This window comes from Chiloscyllium plagiosum, chromosome 31 (assembly GCF_004010195.1).
Source record: "Chiloscyllium plagiosum isolate BGI_BamShark_2017 chromosome 31, ASM401019v2, whole genome shotgun sequence".
NCBI lineage: Eukaryota > Metazoa > Chordata > Chondrichthyes > Orectolobiformes > Hemiscylliidae > Chiloscyllium > Chiloscyllium plagiosum.
Genome location: NC_057740.1, coordinates 8,129,101 through 8,153,908, shown reverse-complemented (window position 1 = coordinate 8,153,908; position 24,808 = coordinate 8,129,101). Strand labels below are relative to the sequence as shown.

The following is a 24,808-nucleotide window of genomic DNA, read 5'->3' as shown; positions in this document are numbered from 1 at the left end:
ACCCCACTCAGTCTCCCCACCTCACTGGCCCCCCCCCACATCACACAACGCCCCAAAACACCACATACAGACACAACACAACCACTATCTTGATTTTATTGTCTCAAGCAGGTCAGATTTATTTTTGTTTACATTTTATCTGTAACTGTAATGTTAGGGATGTGAGCCTTCTCTGAAATGACACATCCCTCGGGCCTGCATTCTTCCAGCTGTGCCCTGCTGGCCCGTTTCCGTTGAGTTCGCTCAGCACCCGGACTGCACCATAACTGGTGTTGGGGAGGTGGGGAGGAGGTAGAACAGCCCGTGGGTTGAGGGGGGTGAAGAGGCTGGGATACTGCCCAGGGTGGGGGTGCTGGGGCATCTGTGCAAAGCCAAACACTCACTTGAGCCGGGTTCTGGACTGTGCTGCAAGCCAATTCCTGGAACATTCCTCACATCCCGCTTTGGCCATTTTTTTAAAACCAGGCGCTCCGCCATTCATTGTTCCCTCATCTACTGAATCCGCCGTCGGAAGTACATGTAGACCGGCGGGGATTAATGGTAGGATTGGAGTGACCCTGCAGGGCCCAGGGTGCGGTTTCTGTATAAATATGATATCCCCCGAGTGAGGGCACACCTTCAGCCGGCTGAAAACACAAGATGGCTGACCTCTCCCACCAACCACGGGGCTGCCCGAGGATCATGTAGGCCCTGATTTAAACCCAGGAGGTCAACCTGGAAATGAAATCCGTCTCTCTTCAGGGGACACTATTTGTCCGAGGAAACAGTCCTGTACTTTAGCTGAGGATCGCCTTTGGAAAACAACGACTTTTGGTCACCCTAATTGGAAAAGCCTACTTTGGGCCTTTACCAGTGAGTTTTGTTTGAATACATTTGGAGTTTTAAATAACAAGGATGTCCCCAATAATGTCAGAAAAAGGAACTCTTCAAGGAATTCTGCTCGGTCCAAGATCAAGAGTTGGTTCCCTGCGATGGCCAAGAACTAATAACTGAAGCAGCAGAGCCTCTGAGCATCAGCATGAATTGAGTCTCTTTTATTTTGACTGTGGGTCTCCAGCTAATGAAGCAACCAAAATGTCCTGTGGAGGGATCGCCCACGATGAAGCCCCTGTTTGAACCACAAAGTTTAAAATAATGTGTCATTCTTCACATCTGCATCATAGAAGAGAATTTAACTTATCTCCTTTCTTCACCCTCCCTTTCTTCCTCTGTCTTCCTGTCCCCGGGTATTAATTTCTCACATTTCAATCTCTCTTCCTGAGATATAACCACCCGAATCAACTGCCCCTCACTTGGCGCTCTCCTTAACACAGTAACCACACCTAACACATTTTCCTCTTTTCTTCCTGCCCTGACCCCACTCCACCCATTTAATCTTCCATTCTAACAACCTCCCTGGAATATACTGCACCCATTCAGGGCAGCAGCTCGTGTGGGGAGGAGGGGGGAAGACACAAGGCTTTTGTAGAAATGGTCAGAACTGAGAGTGATGGAAATACTCAGCACTCCTTCACAAACAGACAAGTAGGATTGGTTGATCCTGGAGTCAGAGACACGGCAGCCAGTTATTTTCATTCAGGACCTACTTTTGCAGTGGATGTGAAACTCCTTCCAGTATGCAAAAGCTTCTGTTAGATCCTAAACATTGGAACACTCTCAAAGGTACATTCTAACTGCCCTTTCCTCCCCAACCTCTCCTTCCCCTTTAAGTAATCATTAGCTCCCAGTGCCCACACCATCACACATTTAGGTGCTCTCCTAATACCTAACAACCTGCTTTATTAACTGTAACTGTTACCTAATAACCCTCATCAATTAACACCCCCACTCCCTTTAGAAGCTCAACACAGTTTCAGGCTGCAGTTTGGCACATTCTGAAATTGGTAGCAACCTGAATCCGACACTTTTGGAAAGGGATGGTTTCCCTTTTATCTATATCTTTTATTTGACTTTTATTTCGTTTTGATGTTGAAGTTGGGTGTTGTTGTGTCCCTTTCCTGAGCTGGTGGGAAGTGATGTTAGTGTAGAATATAATCTTCTGTATTTGATGGTTGGCCCAGACCTCTTCCAGTTGGTATCGTTCTGTGGTAACCTATTGGTAATATGCGCCATGGCTCACAAGAGTTTACTCAGTAAATTTAAAATATACCCAAATCCCCAAATCTGTTCTTGGTGAACTCTGTGCCACATCACCTTATTTGGTGTTTAATTGGCATTCTTGCTCAGAGTCAAAAAATAGTTGCCTTTAGGTAGTATTTGTGGGTCTTTGGAGAGGATCAAATCTAGGTCTGTGGTGATGCCTTTAAAGTCAAATGGCTCATTAGTTATAACTGCCTATAGAATTATAGTGATAAACAGCATGGAAACAGACCCTTCAGTCCAACTCGTCCATGCCAACTAGATATCCTGAATTAATCCAGTCCCATTTACCAGCATTTGTGCCCATATACCTCTATACCCTTTCTATTCATATACCCATCCAGATGCCTTTTAAATGCTGTAATTGTACCAGCCTCCACCATTTCGTCTGGCAGCTTGTTTCATACACACACCACCCTTTGTGTGAAAACGTTGCCCCTTAGGGCCAGATTTACTGATTGGTAAGGGTTAGTTCAGGTGAACTACTTGAAATAAATCACCATACCCAAACTTGCAGAAAAAAAGAAAGTCACCCAGAGAGGGAAAGGAACACAACACCTTGGTACAGTAGTGGATGCATCTCTGAGGCTAGGGCTGGAGCAAGATGTTGGAGCAGTGGAGAGGGAGCTATACTCTGCACTCGACTGTGCAGCACCTGACATTGAATTGCTTAGTGCTCATATGGAAGTTCCTGGAAGCTCATATGGAACTTGCACTTTGCCCCAGTGTTGACATCCCCAACCTAAGAAAACTTCCTAAGTATTTATTTTGGCTGCATTTTAAACAGAGAAATGGTGTAAAAGCTGTCCTTGTGAAGAGGCAACATATTATGTATGGAAATTAGATCTTAAACATCCTTTAACTCAGATCAGAATTCCCTGTAGTCACCTTTCAGTGAGAAATAAGGTCTTGGAGTCTAAAGATTCATTGAGGTGGGTGCAAAGTTGTGAGTGAAAACTGTATAGCTGATGTTGGCAACTCTTCTTTGGGAAATTCAGTGATGCAGTGGACCTTCCTCTACATTACAGTTTGGAACCCTCAGTTGTCCATTAACTCATGACCTGGTTGCCATTTTTGGGACTATGCTCCACAGTTGACCTGCAAAATGGCGGTGGGGGTCGTCATTTTTGAGAAAGGTTTTTAATGAACTTTCTCTATCCCCTCCCCGCTCCCCCATGGCGAAGGTGCCTGGAGATCTTAGATCCCTGCTAATCTTGGTCCCTAACAGTAGAGAATCCTTTCGCCCAATCTAGAAAGAAATGGGAAACTGGTGACCAAATCCATAGATAGTGGGGTGTGTTTGCTGTAGAGGGTGTATTCCAATGTGTGTGCAGAGACCCATCCATCTTTCAAAAAGGCTGCTGAGCAACCAAATTCCAGGTCCCCATTGGAACTCAGAATCCAAGACACCAAGCATTTGGATGTGCCGGATTTTAAGAATGTGGTAAAATGTTGCCTGAAATTGTGCCACTTCGCTGGTAGCCAGGGGACCTGCCACCTTTTAAAGGAAGATTGTGCCACGCTGTCAAAGAGGAGTCAAATAAAATGTTGTGACTTCTGCAAAATAATTTGAATATCCAACCGGATTCGCCTAATCGGATAGTTTTGCATGGTATCTGTGACCATACGATGATGGGAGCCGTGGTGAGGAGAGAGACAGCACCATGGTTATATTAGCTGAGTATACATAAAGGTGACCCCTGGAAGTTAAACTCCTGGGACTAATCCAGGTGCAGTGTCAGAATTACCTGCATTTTAGTCATAGTCTCTGCCATTAAGCCCATCATCCCTCTGTCAGAACTTGTTTTTTAAAAGTGTCCAGTTAGTCATACTCCCCTTCCCTTATAGCTTGGATATTCCTGGCATTTAATTCACATGCTTGTCACCCTGACCCCTGATCTTGTCACACATTCCCATCAGACTTGGTTGAGGAGTGATGCAGTTTGAGCTGATGTGTCCTCTCCCCAGTGAGATATAAGATGCATCTATGGGAGACTGCTCCAGGAAGAATCAAAGTCTTGGGGTACACATCTGATTCAGTTGCACATTGGAGTGAACCTGCTGTGTTTTTACTGAGGCCCAACTGTTGAAAATTTCAACAAAATTATTTTTGAAACTTTCCGAGCAGAACACTAGCTCATGTTAATCGCAGATAGCAAAATTGGGACTGCGAAGTCAATGTTTAATTGACGGACAGTTCTTCTGCCCCTGGAGTGCAGACTCCCAGTGCAGGAGGGCTGTGTTCGAGAATGCAGAGAGCTCTCCAAAACAGGATCGGATCCAAGTCAGTACGAACTTGGATTCCTGACTGGATCTTAGGGTTGATGGCTCTGATTGAATGTGGTCCTGGAGATGTCAAGGCATGAACATCTTCCTCTGAGCACCCATGACATTGTCTCCATTGGTTTCTCCAAGATGGCCAATCTCTTGGCCCTCCCAAGGCAATTCAAAGTAAAAAAGATCTTCATCATCTAATTGATGATTCTTGACTTTGGATCAAACAACTTTTTCTCACTCCAACCCCTGCCAGCATTAATATTTTCACAGCTTATAATAACTTTGATTTTCTTCATGTATCTGCATGATTTTTTTTCCATGATTGCTCTCAGGAGAATCTTGGGGATCCATTCTTCAGCTCTTGGAGCTCCAGGCCATTCCTGAAAGATTGCTAACCCATATTTGATTCCTCCAGTGTGAGAGGTGGGGAAGTGATGACCTAGTGGTATTGTGACTAGACTATTAATCCAGGTAATGCTCTGGGGACTCAGATTCAAATCCAACACTGGCAGATGGTGGAATTTGAGTTCCTCCTTAAAAAAACTGGAACTAACAGTTTAATGATGACTATGAATCTTGTGTTGGGAAAAACCCATCTTTTCACTAATGCCCTTTAGGGAAGGAAACTGTCATCTTTACCTAGTCTAGCATAAATGTGACTCCAGACCCACAGCAATGTGGTTGACTCTCAAACTGCCTTCTGGGCAATTAGGAGCAAGCAATAAATGCTGGCGAGGCAGTGGCATCCATGTCCCATGGGTGAATAAAAATAAAAGCAGCCAAGGTGCTGTGTTATCTCTGCACCCCCCCCCCCCCCGCCCCAACACTGTGACCCTGACCACCTCTTGCTGCATCACCACTTTGCCAAACAGGAGAGGAGACTCCGTTAGACATCCTCATTTCAAGACGTCAGCTCATCACCCCTTTCCCAAGAGGAATTAAGGATGGGCAATAAATACTGGTCTGATGCCCATGAAAGAATAAACAAGCTGAAAACACATCGGTTCACAGAGGAAGCACCAGAACAAGTGAGCCTGTCAGACAGATGAGTTAAAATGTTTAAGCAAATAAAAAGGGAGAGGGGAATTTTAGTATTTTCAGTTTTGATCTGGTTCCAGATCCTGGAGGTCCTGAGCACTTCCTGTGGTACCCACCAGCCAGTAGTGCCACCTTGCCCACTGTAGCACTTGCCCACAAAACACCCAGGCGACAACCACCTTGCCATGAACCACTATCCGACTGCGATCCGGGCTTTGGAGCTTCCATGTTGCTATGGAAACGGGAAGCTCTGCGTTCCCCTCAGATGTGGCACCTGCCTTGTTTAGGCAGTCTTCCTTTAACTGGAGGTCCACCAGCAGTTTAAAAAGAGTGAAGTGTTTATACGTCTGAAAACTTATCTTCTAAAATCTGCTTCTGCTGCAAAAAAAAAGCCCGCGGCCTGTCTTCTTCAACTAACAGCTCTTCTTTTTAATCTTATTTGCATTCATATTATCCTCGCAGGTGGTACTCCGATTCGAGGTAAGAATGATGGAAGTCGGTGAACTTTCACCTTTTATTTTGAGTTTCTTTTCCGTTTTGATTATTTATCCTTTTCATTTTCTTTCAGATCTTTTCATTTTCTGTTTAAACAGAAAATAACAATTTTCTTTTAATTTACGTCTGGTATTTTGTCGCAGTCTGTTCCTTGTGTTTTTGAAACTTATATTAAATTGAGCAAGATTTCTCTCTTTTCGATATGCTTTAACTGAAAGCATATCGTAGCTTTGTGTGTCATTAAGTCAGTCACAGCTCCATATTTGTCTCTCAGTGTCGCCCAACCCCCATCGCCCAGAAAGCTTCTCTCTCCTTTTTAATTTATAAGCCGTGTCATTGGATGGAGTGTTTGTTTTGGAGGACCTTGCTGTGTAACACAATTACATTGAGGGCCCTCTCCACGGTGCCCTTGGCCTCCACAGAACCAGCTCAAGGGACATTTTTTGGCAGCAGTTTCAATGATTAAACTTGTAGAGAACCCATCATGGAAGACGAGATGACCCGTAATCCAAGGAAAATGCTTCCAGGCTCTGTACAGCTTCATATCCAAGTGGCTGTCAAACACCGATAGATTAAGAATGCTGTTGCCAAAATGATTTGTGTAACCAACAAGATTTATAAAAAGTGTGTTTTCATGTGGTCTTTTAAATGTTTTTTTTTCTAAATCCAGTGATGTGAAGGTTTACGCTTTGTAAATTAACAAGACAGAATTTGTAATGTCAATAACCCGCATCTCGTAGATTATTTCAATGTTAGATATGTATGTTACTGTGTTCTTGATGCCTGCATATCCAGCTTTTTGCTCTAATTTCACTGTTGCATTACTGACAAGGAAACTGACGATAGAAATCACCCCTGTCTGTTTCACTGCCTAAATGGACATGTCAAAGTTTCCCCTCTCTAAATCCCCTATGTATCAGTTGCCCTGACATTTGTGCTGAATTAAGCCCAGGGCAGCAATCATTGAGGCACTACACTTCACTTCTGGGCTGGGGAATGTGAAACCTCAGCCTGGTTTTCCATCCTTGGGCTGGTCATCACTAGCATTGCTGGAAGGTGAGCTGTTTCGTGAAGGTGGGCCAGGGCACCATCGGGTTCAGCCATGTTGCTCCCCTTGTATCCAAAATAAAAAGGTCAGCCATGATGAAGCAGCAGGGAATATCTTGCTCCTCTGTAACAGTACGATTTATCACCTATCAGGGGTAGGCAGAAGCAGGAGCCACAGAGAAAGGACGAATAACTACTTCAGTGGTGGGAAGGTATTGTTGCATTTCCTAAGACTAATGAAACTCGCTAGATACTGGCCAACCTGATGTTTCTGTTTCACATTGGCACATGCAGTCTTCCTTCACGACCTCTGCCACCATACAAGAAAGACAAATTTTAACCTCCCGACACAACTTTATCACCTTGAACTAGAGCTTGAACTGTTTGATGAGGATGTAAGCTCTCTCCTATGGGGAACAGCATCCATGTTCTATTCCAAAGTTCACATTATTCCCAAAAGACAGTGTAGTCTGTTAACTGTGTTCTCAATATCATTCCTATGGGGTAACACTTGGAAGAGCTTAATTAGGAAAGTGTTTTCTGCCGGTGCACAGTCAAAAGCTGATGGCCTGCATTGGGTGCCACCTTTTTCCATTTCTTCATTGTCAGCCATTGACATTTGTAAATTTCACATGACAGCAGATGCTGTGAACTGTCCTCTGACAGATGCCTGAGATTCTTGAATGAGAAGGTAACAAACCACCAGCACCAATGTTGAACCACAATGTATTGGGACTATGGTTTACACTCAAGATTTATCATGCACTCAAGAGTCCAGACTCACTCATCTCAACTGAGAAAAGGAACAAGAGCTAGTTTGGGCTTGAGGCCTGGCATCTGTCAGTTGGCACTACAGTTCATTGTAATGTCCTGAGGAAAGGAGAAGTAAACCTGGGTTCTGCTGATAGGGCTGACCAGAAGTTTGGGACCGGGCAACAACAGAGTGGTCTTGACTGTGAAGCCACTACATAGTCGAAGGGTCATGATGAAGGGCTGTTTGGATCAGTGACAATCCAGCAATTTAGCATCGCTTAGGGAAGAGAAGGGATGAAAACTGAAGGGGAAAATCCAGGAAGTTCCTCACAAAGAAACTTTAGAAAGATGCTTTGTGTTCTATTTTTTCACGTCTGAGCATTGTCTGAATAATGAGTTCCACTGTTTCAAACTTCGAGACCAGTGACTCAAGACCCAGTCCCTCATTAAGGGAAGAATCCTATGACCTCAGATGTGTTTTTCCCAGCTATAAGATGCCCTTTAAAGTGGTGATTATAGAAATAAATCAAGTGAGGGAAGCCCAATGCAATAAAGTAGTTTGACAGGAAATATGTGCTGGGCGCCAGGGCCTGAAGTTGGAGTTGGGGGGTGGGGTGTAGGAGGGAGTGTGACCATGTGAAGGGCTGGACTTTAAATCAGAAATGAGAGGACTTTGTTACTGAGAGAAAGAAACTAACACCTCTACCAGGTCATAGAAAATTATTTCTGTTTAGCTTTGTAAACGCCGAAGTATTTCTTTTCACCGCCCTCCCCCCCAAATGAGTTATTTTAAATGCTGATCCCAGGCAAATGTTCCATCTGGTTGGAGTGTACGAAACGCAATCTGAAACAGCGTCGTCAATCTAATCTGCTGTCTGAAAACTTGTTTGTTCAGCATTTTATCCTTCACCCTCTACCACCCTCCCCCCCTCCCCCCCCGGCACCAATTCGGGAGCGGGATTAATTGACTTTGTGGTAGCCATTAAAGGTTGGGCGACACAGAAGTTGAAAATGGGCACTGAGAATATGCCAAGCTAGACTGGTAGACAATGTCTCCTGTTCAAGGGTTGCCCATTGCCACCTGAGTAGAAAGTGAGTGCTAATCTAGGCAGAGTCACTGCTGCTTTAAGAGGAGGCTTTTAGCTCCCGCCCTCCAAGCTATGAGCTGGGTCCCTGTGAAATGCCCATGCACTACTTATCTGTCTTGATATCTCTTAATGCAAGGAGCAGTCACAAGGTCTTTCTGCTTCAATCTGCAGCACAAAATAAATCTGCGGATTCAAACCAGAGCTGATCCATGTTAACTAGCATGGCCCCCTTTAACAGGCGAATGCTATACTCTTAACTCTCTGTGTCCTGTTTAGATTACTGTGGCACACAGTTTAAGAGCCAGTTTGATAGTTGTAGCGATGCTGGTCTCTGTTTATACTGCCGATAAGAACCTAACACTTTATCTTCTTTTACAAACTGTCAGTATCTGTTGGCATGAAGTTGGCAGTTAAAATAAGGTGAAACCACATTAATTTGAAGCAGAATTGCTTCCAACTGTTTTCTCTGCAGGACTAGAGCTGACCAGGGCATGCCCAGTCTGCAGCATTGATCGCTGTGTGTGTGTGGGGGTGTGGGTATCATTGACCTTTATAATCTTCCGCAATTAGCATTGTCTTGGGCAGGTAGGGACATTCTCTCCGAAGTGTCCGAGGGTGGGGAAGAGGTAGTTCTGGAAAATCAGCTGAAAAGAGCTCCGAAGGCATTTCTGAAGAGCTCCCGGATTTAGAAACCGATCCCCTCGAGTTGTGAGTGGGTAGCGAGCCCCAAACTTGACCAGCCTGTCAGCAGCACTCTGCCCCTGCCCTTGGGTAAAGCAGGTCTCATGGGCTTGTGACAGATCAGCAATTGCAATCTGAGCAGGGCATTGAGGGCAGGTCAGTGGGGAAATGCAGCCATTTTGGTGTGTGTGAAGTCCCAGGATTTTAATTCTTCCTGCTGCCGTTTGTCTCCTGTCAGGTGCGCTGCAGATCGAGAACAGTGAAGAAACCGACCAAGGAAAGTACGAATGTGTGGCATCAAACAACGCCGGGGTGCGGTATTCTCCTCCTGCTAATCTTTATGTGAGAGGTAGGGAGCGGCCGATTACTCAACACCCAATCAATAAAGGGTGCTGGGCCTCTAGCACAACTTCTAGTTCCTGAATGTTTGCTTCCCATGAATGCAGTTCAGCACAGGGGCGTATATTCCTCTTAGGTTGGATTCATATATTAAAGCTCTCTGGGAGGAAATTTTGCTGGCTAAATTGCATATTTTCCCAGGAGAAAACAGTTTTCTGGTTTTGATTTTTTTGAATGAAAATAAAATTCGAGCTGCTCGAAGTTGGTCTCCTTTCAGACAGCCGTACCCATTGGCATTTGAGAATCAACTGCAGCTGTCATCTTTCTGAATGTCGTCACACTGTGTGTTGGACACTCTGACCCCTAACCCCTGAGATTAGTCACTGGAACACACCACATGTCCGACTGAACTCCATAACAGGACACCATTCTGGCAAAATGCACCTTCCCGTAGTAAACTGAGGGTTGAAGACTAAGTGCAAATTGGAACACAAAGGATTGGAAGCCCATGATCAGTCAGGTCATCAGTCTCTGCCAGAAATCACCCTTTTCCTATCAGTCACATTCCCAGTCTTTGTGAGAATCCCAAACAAAACTCTGCTCAAGGGACTACACCAATAACATTATCCTGGCTTTTCGCATTTGGCTGGTGCCTGAACCCATATGGACCTTGTAAGAGAGGATAGTAGTCATGTCTCCAGACAGTTAAACCAGACAATGCTATCAGGCCACTGGTTCAGTCTCTGTGAAAAGAGTTCTGCTAAAACTGCAACTCTCACCACTCCTACTTATCGAGAGTCTTCATTTAAACAGGCAAATTGAGGATTGCAGGGCACGACTAAATTTGTTAAAGTACCAAATCATTTCCAACAAAATTGCAAACAAATTATAATCAGATAATAAACATTTGCTTCCAGCACAGGAGATGCTGGATGACAATCAGGACTACAAGCTTTAACTTCTCTCCCTAATTGACTCACATACTGAGGCTGATTGGATCACCCTGGTTGTGAACAATTTGTAGATGGATACCACTTCACATGAAAAGTAAATAAACTCCTATAATTAATACTTGGCTTAAAGTCAATGTCAAACATTGCAAAATGAGTTCTTTTAATCAGAGAGTAAAGTAAAAAAGGCAAGATGGCAAAATTATTTTTCACTTTGTAGCAACGATACAATTATCACATTAAATAGTTTCTTGATTTCCTTACTCTCCAACAATGAGCAGCGCACATTTCAGAAGAGCATCTGAATGAGTCTGTAGTGAGTTGCCCTGAGCTGGCTGCAGTAATCTACCTGATCAGCAAGAAACCATCAGGACTCCAAGGAGAAGTCTAAAACCAAAGGAAACAAATTGAAAAGCTTTTCAATCAGACTTAGCAGAAGTTAATCTTATTAACTATTTTCAGATATTCAAGTGAACACTGCAGTGTTGAAATTTACTCGATTGATGTCATACCCACGTGATGCCAGTCTTCCAGTTCTATTTAATTTAAAAATGGAGCTAATACATGGGATTGATAGAAACGGTCAGGTGACATTGCCTTTTATTCATACAGTCATAGGACTATACAACCTGGAAACAGACCCTTTGGTTCAACTTGTCCATGCCGACCAGATAGCTTAAATTAATCTAGTCCCATTTGCCAGAATTTGGCCCATATCCCTCCAAACCTTTCCTATTCCAATACCCATCCAGATGCCTTTTGAATATTGTAAGCTTACCAGCCTCCACCACTTCCTCTGGCAGCTCATACCACACACACAACATCCTTCTGCGTCCCTTAGGTCCATTTTATGTCTTTCCCCTCTCACCTTAAACTTGTGCTGTCTAGTTTTGGATGCCTTCTCCCCGGGGAAAGAACCTTGGCTATTCACCTTGTCTAAGCCCGTCATGATTTTATAAACCTCTATTAGGTCACCCCTCAGCCTCCGACACTCCATGGAAAACAGTCCCAGCCTATTCAACCCCTCCCTATAGCTCAAACTCTTCAACCCTGGCAACGTCTTGTAAACCTTTTCTGAACCCTTTCAAATTTCTCAGCATCCCTCTGACAGCAAGGAGACCAGAATTGAAAGCAGTATTCAAAAAGTGGTCTAACTAATATCCTGTACTGCCACAACATGACCTCCCAACTCTTATACTCAGTGTACTGACCAATAAATGCAAGCTTACCTTCTTCACTATCCTGTTGACTGACCAATAAATGCAAGCTTACCTTCTTCACTATCCTGTTGACTTGGTTTGCCATAAGAAGGTGGGTATGCTAAAACCCTCAAACATGCCCAAGTGACCAGAATCTAATAGCTGCTTGACTGTAAAATCTAATGGTCAGAAGGATTTAAAAAAAACAAATGTTCTTTCACCATTCCAGTGTCCAATTTAGCATGCATATTGGGGTCCACTCAAATGAAAGACCAACTAGCGTCACTGTTGCTCCGAAATCAGTTGCACCTTTGGGCCATTCACTATACTTGGGTGTACCTGCAGGCCTCATTCCTGATGAAGCGCTCTTGCCCGAAACATCCATTCTCCTGCTCCTCGGATGCTGCCTGACGTGCTGTGCTTTCCCAGAACCACGCTCTCGATTGCAGGTCAATCCAGTCATTTGACCAAGACTTTGCTCACCACTTCAAATCAAGTGATATACGCCCCTGTTCTGTCTGAAGATAGGCTGTAATCTTGTAGGCATTGGGGGAATGAGCTAACTCAGCCTTTTATACAGTTTGTCATGACAGAATGTGTTTGATTTAGACCAAGGCAGTGTAAGGACAGCAATTACCAGGTCCCAGACCTCACTGGATCTCTATCCATTCCAGCCTTGACCACTTTTATCCAAAGATCATATTGCAATGCATAAAGTGTGCATTTGTTTGGAATATCCACTTCCCATTTATTTTACCCATGTCTGTAATCACCGTAGCCCGGTTTGTCTTATCTGATACCTAACCCATATAATAGTGGCTCCTCTCACTAAAGAGCCTTAAGAGTTAAGATTGTTTATTCTCCTCATTGTACAGAATGATGTAACTACAAATTTAACAGCTATTTAAATGTTTATTGTGTCATATTTTCGAGCACATTTTCATTTTAAAAGTTTTCTCAAGTCCTGTACTACCGTAACTAATGTGCTATGGGGACCTTGTGTCGAAACATATAACGGCTAACGAATTCTTTAGCTGGATTGGAAGAAACAGCCAGTGAATTTTCCAGAGCATTTAACAAATTGTTGGTTCACAGTTACTTAAAATGATTTAAGATATTTTTCTATCATTTGGACTTTGACCCGGTGATTATTAATTGTGGAGCAATGGAAAATGATTAAATATTTTGTCCTGAATTAGTTTTCACAAATTTGTGTAAATCAGTTTTCTGTTAAATTCTAAACTACCAACTGTTCACCCAGATCCTTCCCAGAAATGACGATGTAACTATTAGCTGGGAATTGTTGATTCTACTAACAAAGCCTGACAGCTAGGCCAAGTTCCTGAAAAGGGCTGATGACAAAATCTGGTGTCTTCCTCTTGTGTACAAAAACAGCGTGCAACTTAGAAGCTTCCAAACATTGGTCAACTTCCATCTAGTGCGGAGAGCGAGAGAGAGACTCTGCCCTGTCACAGCACCAGGTTTTATCTTAGCCAATTCAGCGGACCTCCATTGAGACTGTCGTAAAATTGGAACAAAAATGAATATTTTCTGAACCATTTTCCCAATCCTTTCTGGTCATTGCAACTGTGATATGTGTTGTAATCAACCCAGTGCAATTACTTTAAGAATGCAAAACTGTTTTAAGTACACTGCTTGGACTACGTACAGTATTTCTCCTTATCTTGTGTTGTCATTTTAAAAGAGGCTGAGTACCAGATACCAATTCAGTGTTTCCTTTTATCCAGAGAAGGACAGATTAACTGAAGACCCTGGCAAGCAGCAGCATTGTTTGGCTCAAGCAACAGATACCGTCAGGGGTAACAGGAAGGAATTGAGACCCATTCTATAGTTGTCATCTGTTAAAGAATCCAAAATTAAGTGAATCAAGTTTCAGTTCAGTGGGCTGGGATTGTTTGTCCTGGAGTGTCAGAGGCTGAGGAGTGAACTTATAGAGATTTATAAAATCCTGAGGGGGCATGGATGAGGTGAATAGCCAAGGTCTTTTCCCCAGGGAAGGGCTTCAAAAACTAGAGAGCAAAGGTTTAAGGTGAGAGAGGAAAGATTTAAAAGGGACCTAAGGGACAAAATCTTCATGCAGAGGATGGTACGTGTATGGAATGAGCTGCCAGAGGAAGTGATGGAGGCTGGTACAGTTACAACATTTAAAGGGCATCTCGATGGGTATATGAATAGGAAGGGTTTAGAGGGATATGGACCAAATACTGTCTATCAGATGGGTTTAACTGCAGCAGGGCACCCTATAGAAAACATGCGTGTGGCATATCAGTCCCTGATGGGAGGCAAATCTAGGTGAACTGAGTACATCCTCTTGGCTTCTTTGCAGCCTCAGGAGGCTTGAATGCTCATAACAGACAAAACATCCAAAAATATCTTTGTCTGGGAACAGATGACAGAGACCAGGTGGATTCAGTTGTGGAATCATGGAGTCCTGGGAGCAGTTGTGGAGCAGAATTTTTTTAATCTCTTAAACTGTGAGACCAAAGTCTCAGGTTGGAAGGAGCTGGTATTAATGACCCGAAACCAACACAGCAATCATGATGAGAATTGTGCTATTGTGCAGGAGATCCCCACGGCAAAGTCAGTGTAACCTTGGAGAATGTGCAAATGTAACTTTCCCTTTCAGTGCTTCGAGAAAATGCCTCAGTGTCACTCCACAGTGACACGCTGAAGGAACTTGTTCACTGCACCTTTGGTGGGTTTAACTGGACTCCATTCCAATGTAGAATTCAGGTAGATCCTTAAGATTTTCTGATGGAATCACCCTTTCCATCCTTACAGGAGAGGAGAGGGTTTTGTGTTCACTAAAAGGTGAGGAGAACATTTTATTTTGGACAATCTAGTGTTCCATATCCTGATTAAAAAGCACAATCTTAGCCACCACTTTGTTGCATTGCCATTTCTCATTGAAGACATAAGTAAAATGCTCATTGAAGTAAAATGCTGTCAAGTTTTTATTTTTGCGAGTTACTGCAAATGACCAGTGTGACCATTTCATTTGCATTCCACTCAGAATAGTTACTTCCCAGAACTGATGTTGCTAGGTTACCGCCTGCCTTAAATTTTGTCCCTCCACACGCAATCTGATTAGTACCTCATGCAGCTAAACCCTGCCTTCAACCTCAGCTCAAGAAGACTTCTTTGTGGAGAGTTGCAGCATCTGAGTTGCATTCTTCACTGAATAGAACTGCCCAATAGAGTGAATTGATGCTGAATTATGTACTGAATTATGAGCAGCTTTACGCTGTGAACTTACATCCATTGAACTGGAGCTTGATTCACTTAATTTTGGATTCTTTAACAGCTGACAGGAAGAAAACTTTCATTCTGTCCCTCTGGGCTCGGTTCCAGTTTCAGCCTTGGGAGATGAAAGGAAGATGATTGGTCCTCTCCTTTTTGTTTTGCTTTTTATAAGAATATGATATTTTCCCATATCGCAGTGCACATTGGAACCAAATCTTGGGTAGCAAAAATAAATAGCTGCTTTAAGATTTCTGTTGTCTAAGGAGTGCCAAAAGACCAATTATTTGCAATAAAAAAGGTAGAATGCATTTGCTTAGAATCTCTTGCCGTATTGCTGTGGGCGGCTTCCCCTGACATGAGACCTGGTCACTTTTTACCCTTGGTCTATTCCAGTGTCCAAAGTATCTCATTTGACCAACTTCAAGTTGCAGATTGGCAGGAATTCTGCAGAGACCACTGCTAATAAAACAGAAGCATGTATTTTGGAACTGAGAATGATTTTAATCTTGCATTAGGGAAGTCATTCTATCAGGCTGATTTAATATCATAGTGCTTAGATTTTCTAAGCACCGATCCAACTATGTATTGTTAGAAATCCTGCATAGAGCATACAGACATGTACATTAAGGGAACACCTCTTATTAAATCCATCAAATAGAAAGAAGAGAAAAAGTATGACATTATCATAGACTTTTACAACACTCTGGAGGCTATTTAGTCATGGGGCAGGATCTTCTTTCATCCTCTGGTGGTCTTCCATGGATGGAACTTTCCCCTCCCTGAAGGCTGGGAGAGGTTTCAAGAAGGGGAAATAATTAGATAAGTTGGCACACTTGCACCTATTCTCACCTTCACCACCCCCCCCAACCCGCACTTCCCCTTTTGCAGCAGACGAATTATGCTCTGGGCAAGAAGGTCCATTGGGGCTTTTCTTTAATCAGCCTGTTTGGACAGGTTCTAACAGAACTCCTGCAACATGACTTTCTTGACCCATCATCGATTAAGACCCGTAAATAGTCAATTAACAGCTGCTTCAGGACCCCAACTCAATAACTTCCTCTTATCTGTCTTCTCGACAAGAGAGAAAAGTGGTTGGTTGTATAACCAGTGGGACCTGACCAACCTGGAGCACGTGGATGGTGGCAGGGCAAGGGGCCACCTGCCGTTCTCTCCAATCCCACTCTCACTATGACTCCCAACCCACAAGAAACAAAAGGGCTGCCATCTCACTGCTGGATTCCCTGAGGAGTAGGTCTCAGCTGGTGATCCTCAGGATCCTGAAGCTGCCAGCCCTGTGATTGGCCATCAGCTTTTGGGGAGCATAGACTCCACTGTCAAAACCTCTGATTGGCTAAAGTTCCCCTGTCAGCTTTAAGAAGCTGATTGCCCCCCAGTCTTATAAATATTCTCAGTGGCAGAGGTAACAAGTTAATTGATACCTGACATACCAACACTGACTCAAAAATGGAAAATCATGGCCCATACTCTTTTGTTCTCTCACTTTTGAAGCCTAAGTAAAAGCCAAGGCCTGTTTTGCAGGATATAGCCAGATAGCCAGGAGAGATACCAAGGAAAATAAGGAAATACATGACTAGTCAACAAAAGTCTATAGTTTCTGGGGAGATATGAAAATGATTAGAGGCACAGCCATGGGGAAAAGAGGTCAGAGTGACAGTTGGTTTAAAAAATAGAGATGAGTTTCTGGACCTGTTGTGTCGCCATAGTCTTACCAGACCATAGGCGCTGCTCTCTCATGAGAGAGGGAAGTGACTGGTGGTGATTTAACCGGAGGGCCACCAAACCTCAGGTGAGGGGGGAGGTTGGGAAGGAGAGCCCTTCATGGTAACCTCAAACCAGTGATGGGAATTGAACCCATGCTGTTGGTATCACACTGCTCTGTAAACCAACAATCCAGCCAACTGAGCTAAACCAATTCCCCTGGACCTGTACTTAACAACTGGAAGAGCTTATCAAAGACCTCTCCCAGGTGAATCCCATGGCACTGCTGTGTGCTCCGAGTAGAGGAGTCTGCCACACTGGGATTGAAAGCTAATTCAGAACTCCCATCCCGCAATGATTCCTTCAAACAGGAAGCAAATTGTTTGACCCTAAGGGTATAATTTTTCTCTTGATCCCGCATGCTAAGTAACAAAGCAGAGATTATGTCATCTCTGAGGCATGTTTTTCTTTCATGGAATCCCTACAGTGTGGAAACAGGCCATTTGGCCCAACAAGCCCACACTGACCCTCTGAAGAGTAACCCTCCCAGACACATTCCCTATTACTCTATATTTCCCCATGACTAATGCACCTAACCTACACATCTCTGAACCTTGGGCACTTTAGCATGGCCAATTCACCTAACCTGCACACGTTTGGATTGTGGGAGGAAACACACACACACTCATACGGGGAGAATATGCAAATTCCACACAGACAGTTGCCTGAGGCTGATAAAGAACCCAGGTCCCTGGCACTTCGAGGCAGCAGTGTTAACCACTGAGCCACCATGCCGCACATATATCTAAAGTATTCTCTATTTTTCTTGTTTGAACGGTACAAAGCTGCTTGAGGCCATCCTCTCCTTAGTTGTAACAACTAATAAGTTGAAAATGATGAAATGACAACACAAAAGGGAAATATTAATGCAGTGTATTAACACAATGGCCACATTGTAATTAGATCAGCATTCCCAGCTGAGAGTTATGAATTCACTCCACAGACAGTCAATTTACCCGAATACAAATTGTTAAAAAATATTATCCTTCTTGCATGCTTTCTATGTAAAGTACCACTCACTTCATAAGAAAGTAATTTGTTTTGTTAAAATTGTGTTTCTTTCCTGGTGCCTGTAAACTATCGATGCCCCTGAGCTCCCTCTTCAACGGATAAAGTGGTTACTAAGGCAACGGTTTGACTCCTGTGTTGGGGACAGTTGCTTGATGTTCGCCTAATCCTGCTGAAGATTTGACCTCTGAGGGTTTGAAGGTCATGGATGAAGTTTATTAGAAGAAGTAAAATGTTACTTGAAACATTCTTTGTACTAGTGCCATTAGACCAGCTATGCTAGTAGGAAAGAAATAAAAACCAATTGGATGGAAAGGTGATCATGGGTGATGTATTGAAGATAACGCAAATGATTTTTCTTTTCCTGATTATAAAAATTCTGATTATAAAAGAGCTAGGGCAATGGATATTTGATCCCTCTCTGAGCTTTCCTTCATAGTCTGCGACAATATGAGGTTTGATTATGTTCAAAGAAGATTTGGGGCCGCAATGTGGGAACAGCAGACTCCTCTCTGTGAGCAACAAGTGGGCAGTCAGTTTGTAGAACGAGGCCTTGTCCAGAGAGCTGCAGTCTGACGCGCGCTTGGTGTAGGGGCTGAGAGCAAGAGTCAGTTGTTCCTACCCAGCGATGGGGAAAAACACAGCTACATCTCTTTCACTTCTTAAGATGGCTGCCGTGGAGGTGTGCAATGTGACCCTTAAATGCTGAGAGTTCAGGAAGAAGAATGAAACAGCAATTTTGTTGCTGAGGGAATTTTTATTCAAATTCTGAAGCCGACGGAAAGCAGTGAAAGAGATGAAAGGGAATAACGGAAATGTTATGTGTTTTGAGATAATGTAGCAGCTTTACATTAGTTTTTATTTATTTTTTAATTTGATTTATCAATGGAATTGTTTGAGTTAAATATCTATTCCCTCAGAAGGACTAATTTATTGAGGGAACACGCAAAAAAAATTGATTCTTGAAGGTCTAGGCGAAAAGGTCAAAGGTCGTTAGTGAGAGTAGATGTTGCAGCTAAAAGCCTTGAAGAGGCCTTTTTACTCTCTCTGTGTTTCCCCTATTTCTCTTCTCCCCATGTCATTGTGTTCCGCATCAAACCCCCTACATCCCTCAGAGCTACGAGAAGGTTGGTGTGTTTTTCTTTTTTACTTTTTTTAACCCACATTACATATGAATAATCTTTTTATTAAAAAAAAACTAAACCCCACAGCACAGTTCAGATAATTTGCACTTGTCTGTGGGTCCCCGTTTTTGCATCCCAAAAGTTTTTCCCCACTTGTTTTGATAATGTGCTGTGCCTTGTGGTGATGATACCTTGGCGCTTGTACACTGTTGCCTGGTGCATGATGGGAGAATGTTACAACATGCTGCATGCTGCTATGTCACGCTAAAACCTGCTTTGACAAGACAGTGTTCCTGCTGCATTTCAATGAGGTTTCAAGGTGTTTAGGTGTTCTTGGAGCCTGCCAGGCATCTATTTGTATTGTATACGTTTCTACACTAAATAATAACTACCTGATGAGACAACTTTGTGTGTGGGGAGGTACAAGGAGGACATGGTAGATTTTGGAAAGTGTTCCTGGGTAGGTTTTGTGACATGCATTGTGGGATCGAAGTTTGCTTAGTATGAAAAAGTGGTGTCAGTGACAGCCTTTAAAAGAGGCTTTGTTGTCTTCCAAGTTTCCCTGACAAAGGAATCAGTAAGTAATTGCTTTGTGACTAATGCATGTTGATGTTATTTTAGAATTCTCCCTGAAATTTGAAAATTGATTGGGGAATAAGGGTGAACAGTAAGCAAAGCTGAGACTTGTGAATGCAATCTTCGGCATGTGATCAAAAGAGGCATCAGAATATATAGGGCCAGGAAACTTCATTATAGTCCATCCCAGAGTTCCCATTGTCTATTTTCTCTCATATTCTCATTCTCCATCAAAGTTTTCTCCAGATTCATTGCTTTTGCATCAGTAAACTAATCACTCTGAACACCTTCTTGGGCAGATCATCACACTATCCATTCCCACCTTGTGTGTCAAGTGATTATATCTCAGCTGCTTTTTCACTCTCTCTTCCAAAATTGAGGCCATGTTTCCCCACAGTATCAGTCTTACATTTATCTGGTGTATATTTTTAAAGATCTTGAGCTCTTCAATAAGCATACCTGTGAGTATTCTCTTTTCCAGCGTTAAACATTCCTGTAAACTTAACATAAATTAAGGCCAGGCTGTTCAGTAGAGATGTTAGGAAGCACTTCTATTCACAATGGATGTCAGATGTTTGGAACTGTCTTCCACAAACTGCATTTGGTGCTGACTCAGTTGTTAACTTTAAATCTGATAAATTTGTGTGAACCAAAGATATTAAGAGATACGGAGTTTGGCTTCAGAACAGCAATGATCTCTTTGAATAGTGAAACAGGCTTGAGGGCCTGCTCCAGTTCTTATGTTCCTAGTTTTTTGCAGGCACTTTCACATATCTCAGATATCTGAAACGAGTTCAGTTGCTCTCGGCTTTCTCGCCACATGCTGAGCTGAATTATGCACAATACTCTGTGTGGGCCATGGCCCAAACTCTTGAGATTAGTTCTATATCTTCTTGCTGTACATGATCTCATTTGTATCCCTGCATTGCAATGGCAGCTTCAGCAATCTGAACAACAGATCATCATTTTATAGTCATAGAGTCATGCAGCATTGAAACAGATCCTTTGGTCCAACGCTTCCATGCTGGCCAGGTTTCCCATACTTAACTAGTCACTTGCCTGCGTTTGGCCCATATCCCTCTAAACATTTCCTATTCATGTCTTTTAAATGTTCTCACTATATGTGCATTTACCACTTCCTCAGGCAGCACATTCCACGTTCAAACCATCCTCCAGGTGAAAAAGTTTCCCCCTGAGATCCCTTACTTCTCTCATTTTAAAAATATGCCCTCTCGTTTTGAACTCCCCCATCCGAGGGAAAAGACCCCTGCTATTCACCTTATCTGTACTCTTCCAGATTTTATAAACCTCTGTAAGGTCACTCCTCCACCTCCTATGTACAGTGAAAAAAAGGTCCCAGCCTATCCAGCCTCTCCTCATAACTCAAACCTTCCATTCCTGGCAACATTCTGAACCCTCTCCAGCTTAATAATGTCCTTCCTATAACAGGGCCACCAGAGCTAGACACAGCATTCCAGAAGAGGCCTTACCAATATCTTGCACAACCTCAACATAAGGCCCAAACACCTGTACTCAAAGGTCTGAGCAATGAAGGCAAGCATGTTAAATGCCTTCTTAACCACCCTGTCTAACTGTGACACAACTTTCAAAGAACTATGTACCTGAATCCCTCAGTCTCTCTGTTCGACAACATGACCCAGGGCCTTACCATTAACTGCATAAGCGCTGTTCTTGTTCCCTTTACCAAAATGTTGATCTTTATTTCATCATAAATAGACAGGGACCTTATAGATTCCTAACCCTCTGAGTGAGCATACTCACCCATACTCATTCCTCATTTTGCTTTGATAACCTGTTGGAGGAGTATCTGGAATTCATGTTAGCTGCACAGACCTTTCTGTCTGTGTCACCATCTCCGAATGTCAGGTGGAGCAGCACGTTGTTGAATAGTGTAGACAAATTCAGCCGATGCGGCATGTTTACTTGTACATTGTTGCTTCTTGCGTGCCACATTGTGAATGATTGACCAGCTCATGGAAACCGCTGTTAATTTCAGGGCCTATCCTTCCCTCTGTGGCAAGTCCATAATTATGGAAGGGGCCAACTCAAGAGTGGTGTTAATATTGAATAGTACTTGTTATTTCCACTGGGGAATGGTGTGCAGATTAAGTAAGGGGAAGGTCAGAAAAATGTAGTCTTGTCGTGATTTCTTACATCTTGTGAAAAGTTTAGTCAGTTAAGTTGGAAAATGCCATAAAAAGGATTGCCCAATACAGAACATGCTTGCACCCTTGACCCAGAAGAAGAAGGAACCTCAAAGAGTGCTTGATGTTTACTTGGTCTGTGCTGAAATCACGTGAAGCTCTCAACAAAACTGAGGTTTTCTATTTCTGGGAGGGAAAGGGAAGCAAAGGATCAAATGGATTTAAAAGTGGTCGTTGAGGAAATGTTAGACAGGCCAAATAAGAATATGGTTACAGAGAAATCAAACAGCCAGCTGACTGGTGAATATTGCTGAAGTGTATGATTTTGTTGAGTGAATCTAGATGGTTTAGATGGTCAAAGTTAAAAATCACACATGACCAGGTTATAGTCCAACAGGTTTATTTGGAAGCACGAGCTTTCAGGTACATGATGAAGGAGCAGCCCTCCAAAAGCTAGTGCTTCCAAATAAACCTGTTGGACTATAACCTGGTGTTGTGTGATTTTTTAACTTTGTCCACCCCAATCCAACACTGGCACCTCCACATCAAATCTAGATGGTGTCAGCAGCCCATAGAAATATAATGAACACATGTCAAGCCAATCTCTGTGTTCATGTAAGGTCCACACACTTTTCAAAAGATACCTATTAATAAGAAATGGGCTGATTTTTCTCTCTGCCCCTAATCCAAGGCACTTAAGTCAATGAGCTCAAGCTTTGGCCCTGCTCCAGCTGAGGTGGATGAGCACAGATTACTGTTTGAAACTGGGAGTTCTGCTGTGTGCAGTTTTGGAAAGGCATTGTCTTTCCCAGCTGAGTCATTAGGATTTCAGTTCCACCTCTTTCGATTCCCTGTTTTCCATTCTCACACAAGAGGACCGCAAGCTGCCAGCTCTGAGGAGTTCCAGCAATTGCTATCTGGAGTCAAACCTCTTGAAGATGTATGAACACTATCAGATGTGACTGACCTGTCCCTTCTCAATGGTGAAAGGAAGGTAGGAAGACCAACCCATGACTAAAGAACATTTGACCAGCTCCCCACAGCTTCAACAGTGAAGCCAGTGCACATTGCAGGATACTCGTCAAATGCACTCTGTGGCAAAGTGATACTGAAAAAAAAGTGAGCAATCAACCTTGCCTCATCTTCCTCTTGCTTGCTCAAATAAGCACACGTATAGCCCACCAGATGTTTTGTCGACCTGTCTGCAGTGTTGTGAATTACAACACTGACATTTGGATTGAATATCAAATAGCGAGGGAAAGCAGGATTTGGGACTTAAAATCTCAGCAGGGATGCACCCGAATCAGTGAATTGATTTCGAGCTGAGAGCAGAAGCACTGAGTAGAAAGAGAATCTGCCAGTCATTTAAAATATTCTGAGTTGTTATTACTGCTCTTGCTGCAGTCCCTGCTCAGTCCTGTAATTCATTACACAGGCTAGAAAAAGAAAGAGCTCCCTGATGGTTTCTGACAACAGTTTGCTCAATAAAGCATGGCTAGTTGCCTTTATGTTGCATTTAGACAGTAATTAAGACTAGATATAGGTAACAGGTTTGAATTTGACCTTTTTTTTGCTTAATTTAACAAGGATCTACTGACTGCAATCTTAATGTTTGTAGATCCTTAATTCAGATCTTTTATTTGAGGAAATTTGAAGTCATGAAGAAGAAAATGTTCCAATTCCGAGAAGGAAGTAATGTTGAAAGAAAACGATTTACTTATTAACGTACACTCCATTTCTCTTAAAGGGAAAACCACTTCATTAGTAAACTATACATTTCAGCATACAAGCTCAAGGATCATCCCTGGTTCAATGGAGAGTGCAGGAGGGCATGCCAGGAGCAGCACCAAACATATCTAATAATAAGGGGTCAACCTGGTGAACCTACAAAACAGCTTGAATGACAAACAGCATAAACAGCGAGTGATTGATAAATAGATAGATTTAAGTGACCCCACAGTCGATGGATCAGAACCAATCTTTGCAGTCCTGCCACATCCAGTCATGAACAGTGGTGGACAGTGAATCAACTCACTAGAGGAGGATGCTTCACAAATGTCCCCATCCTCAATGATGAGGAAACCCATCATAGCAGTGCAAAAAAAATAAGGCTGAAGCATTCGCAATGATCTTCAGCTAGAAGTGCCAACTCAGCCTCCTCCCGTGGTCCCTAGTATCACAGATGCCAGTGTTCAGCCAATTTGATTTGGACCATGTGTTATCGAGAAACAGTTGGAGGTTCTGAATACTGCAAAGTCGATGGACCCTAATGCCATTCCAGCAATAGTACTGAAGACATGCTTCAGCCAAGCTGCTCCAGTATAGCTACTACACTAGAATCTGCCCGACAATGTGGGAAATTGCCCAGGTATGCACTGTACACAAAAAGCAGGGCCAATCCAACCTGGCCAATTACCGCCAATCAGTCTACTCTTGATCACTGGTAAATAGTGTTAACAAGCAGCACCTGCTCGCTGTTGGATTCAGCCAAGGACGCTCAGCTCCTGACCTCATTACCAGCTTGGTTCAAGTGGGGACAAAATAGCTGACTTCCAGAGGTGAGGTGAAAGTGAGAACCCTTGACATCAAGGCTGCATTTGATTAAATGTGGCATCAAGGAGCCCTGGCAAAACTGTAATCTTTGGGAATCAAGGGCAAACTCTCCACAGGTTGGAGTAATACCTGGCACATAAGAAGATGGTCATGGTTGTTGGAGGTCAGTCAGGTCAGCTCCAGGACATCTCTGCAGGAGTTCCTTAAGGTAATGTCCTCGGACCAACCATCTTCAGCTGCTTCATCAATGACTTTCCCTCCATCAAAAAATCGGTAGTGGGAATGTTCACTGATGATTGCACAATGTTCAGCTCCATTTGCAGCTCTTCAGAT

The 24,808-nt window shown here is 43.2% G+C and overlaps 1 protein-coding gene across 17 annotated transcripts in view; it reads left to right on the top strand.

Annotated features, from left to right (window-relative positions):
- LOC122565203 (receptor-type tyrosine-protein phosphatase S-like) overlaps positions 1-24,808 on the top strand; it is a 210,088-nt gene that overhangs the window by 4,177 nt on the left and 181,103 nt on the right. For 12 of the 17 annotated variants that reach the window (XM_043720928.1, XM_043720934.1, XM_043720941.1 and 9 more), the window contains 3 exons: positions 5,917-5,934; positions 9,757-9,867; positions 19,173-19,184. In XM_043720928.1, the coding sequence (XP_043576863.1) occupies positions 5,917-5,934; positions 9,757-9,867; positions 19,173-19,184 (141 nt within the window). The remainder of the gene's footprint in view (positions 1-5,916; positions 5,935-9,756; positions 9,868-19,172; positions 19,185-24,808) is intronic. The other 5 variants (XM_043720933.1, XM_043720935.1, XM_043720938.1 and 2 more) reach the window with 3 other exon arrangements.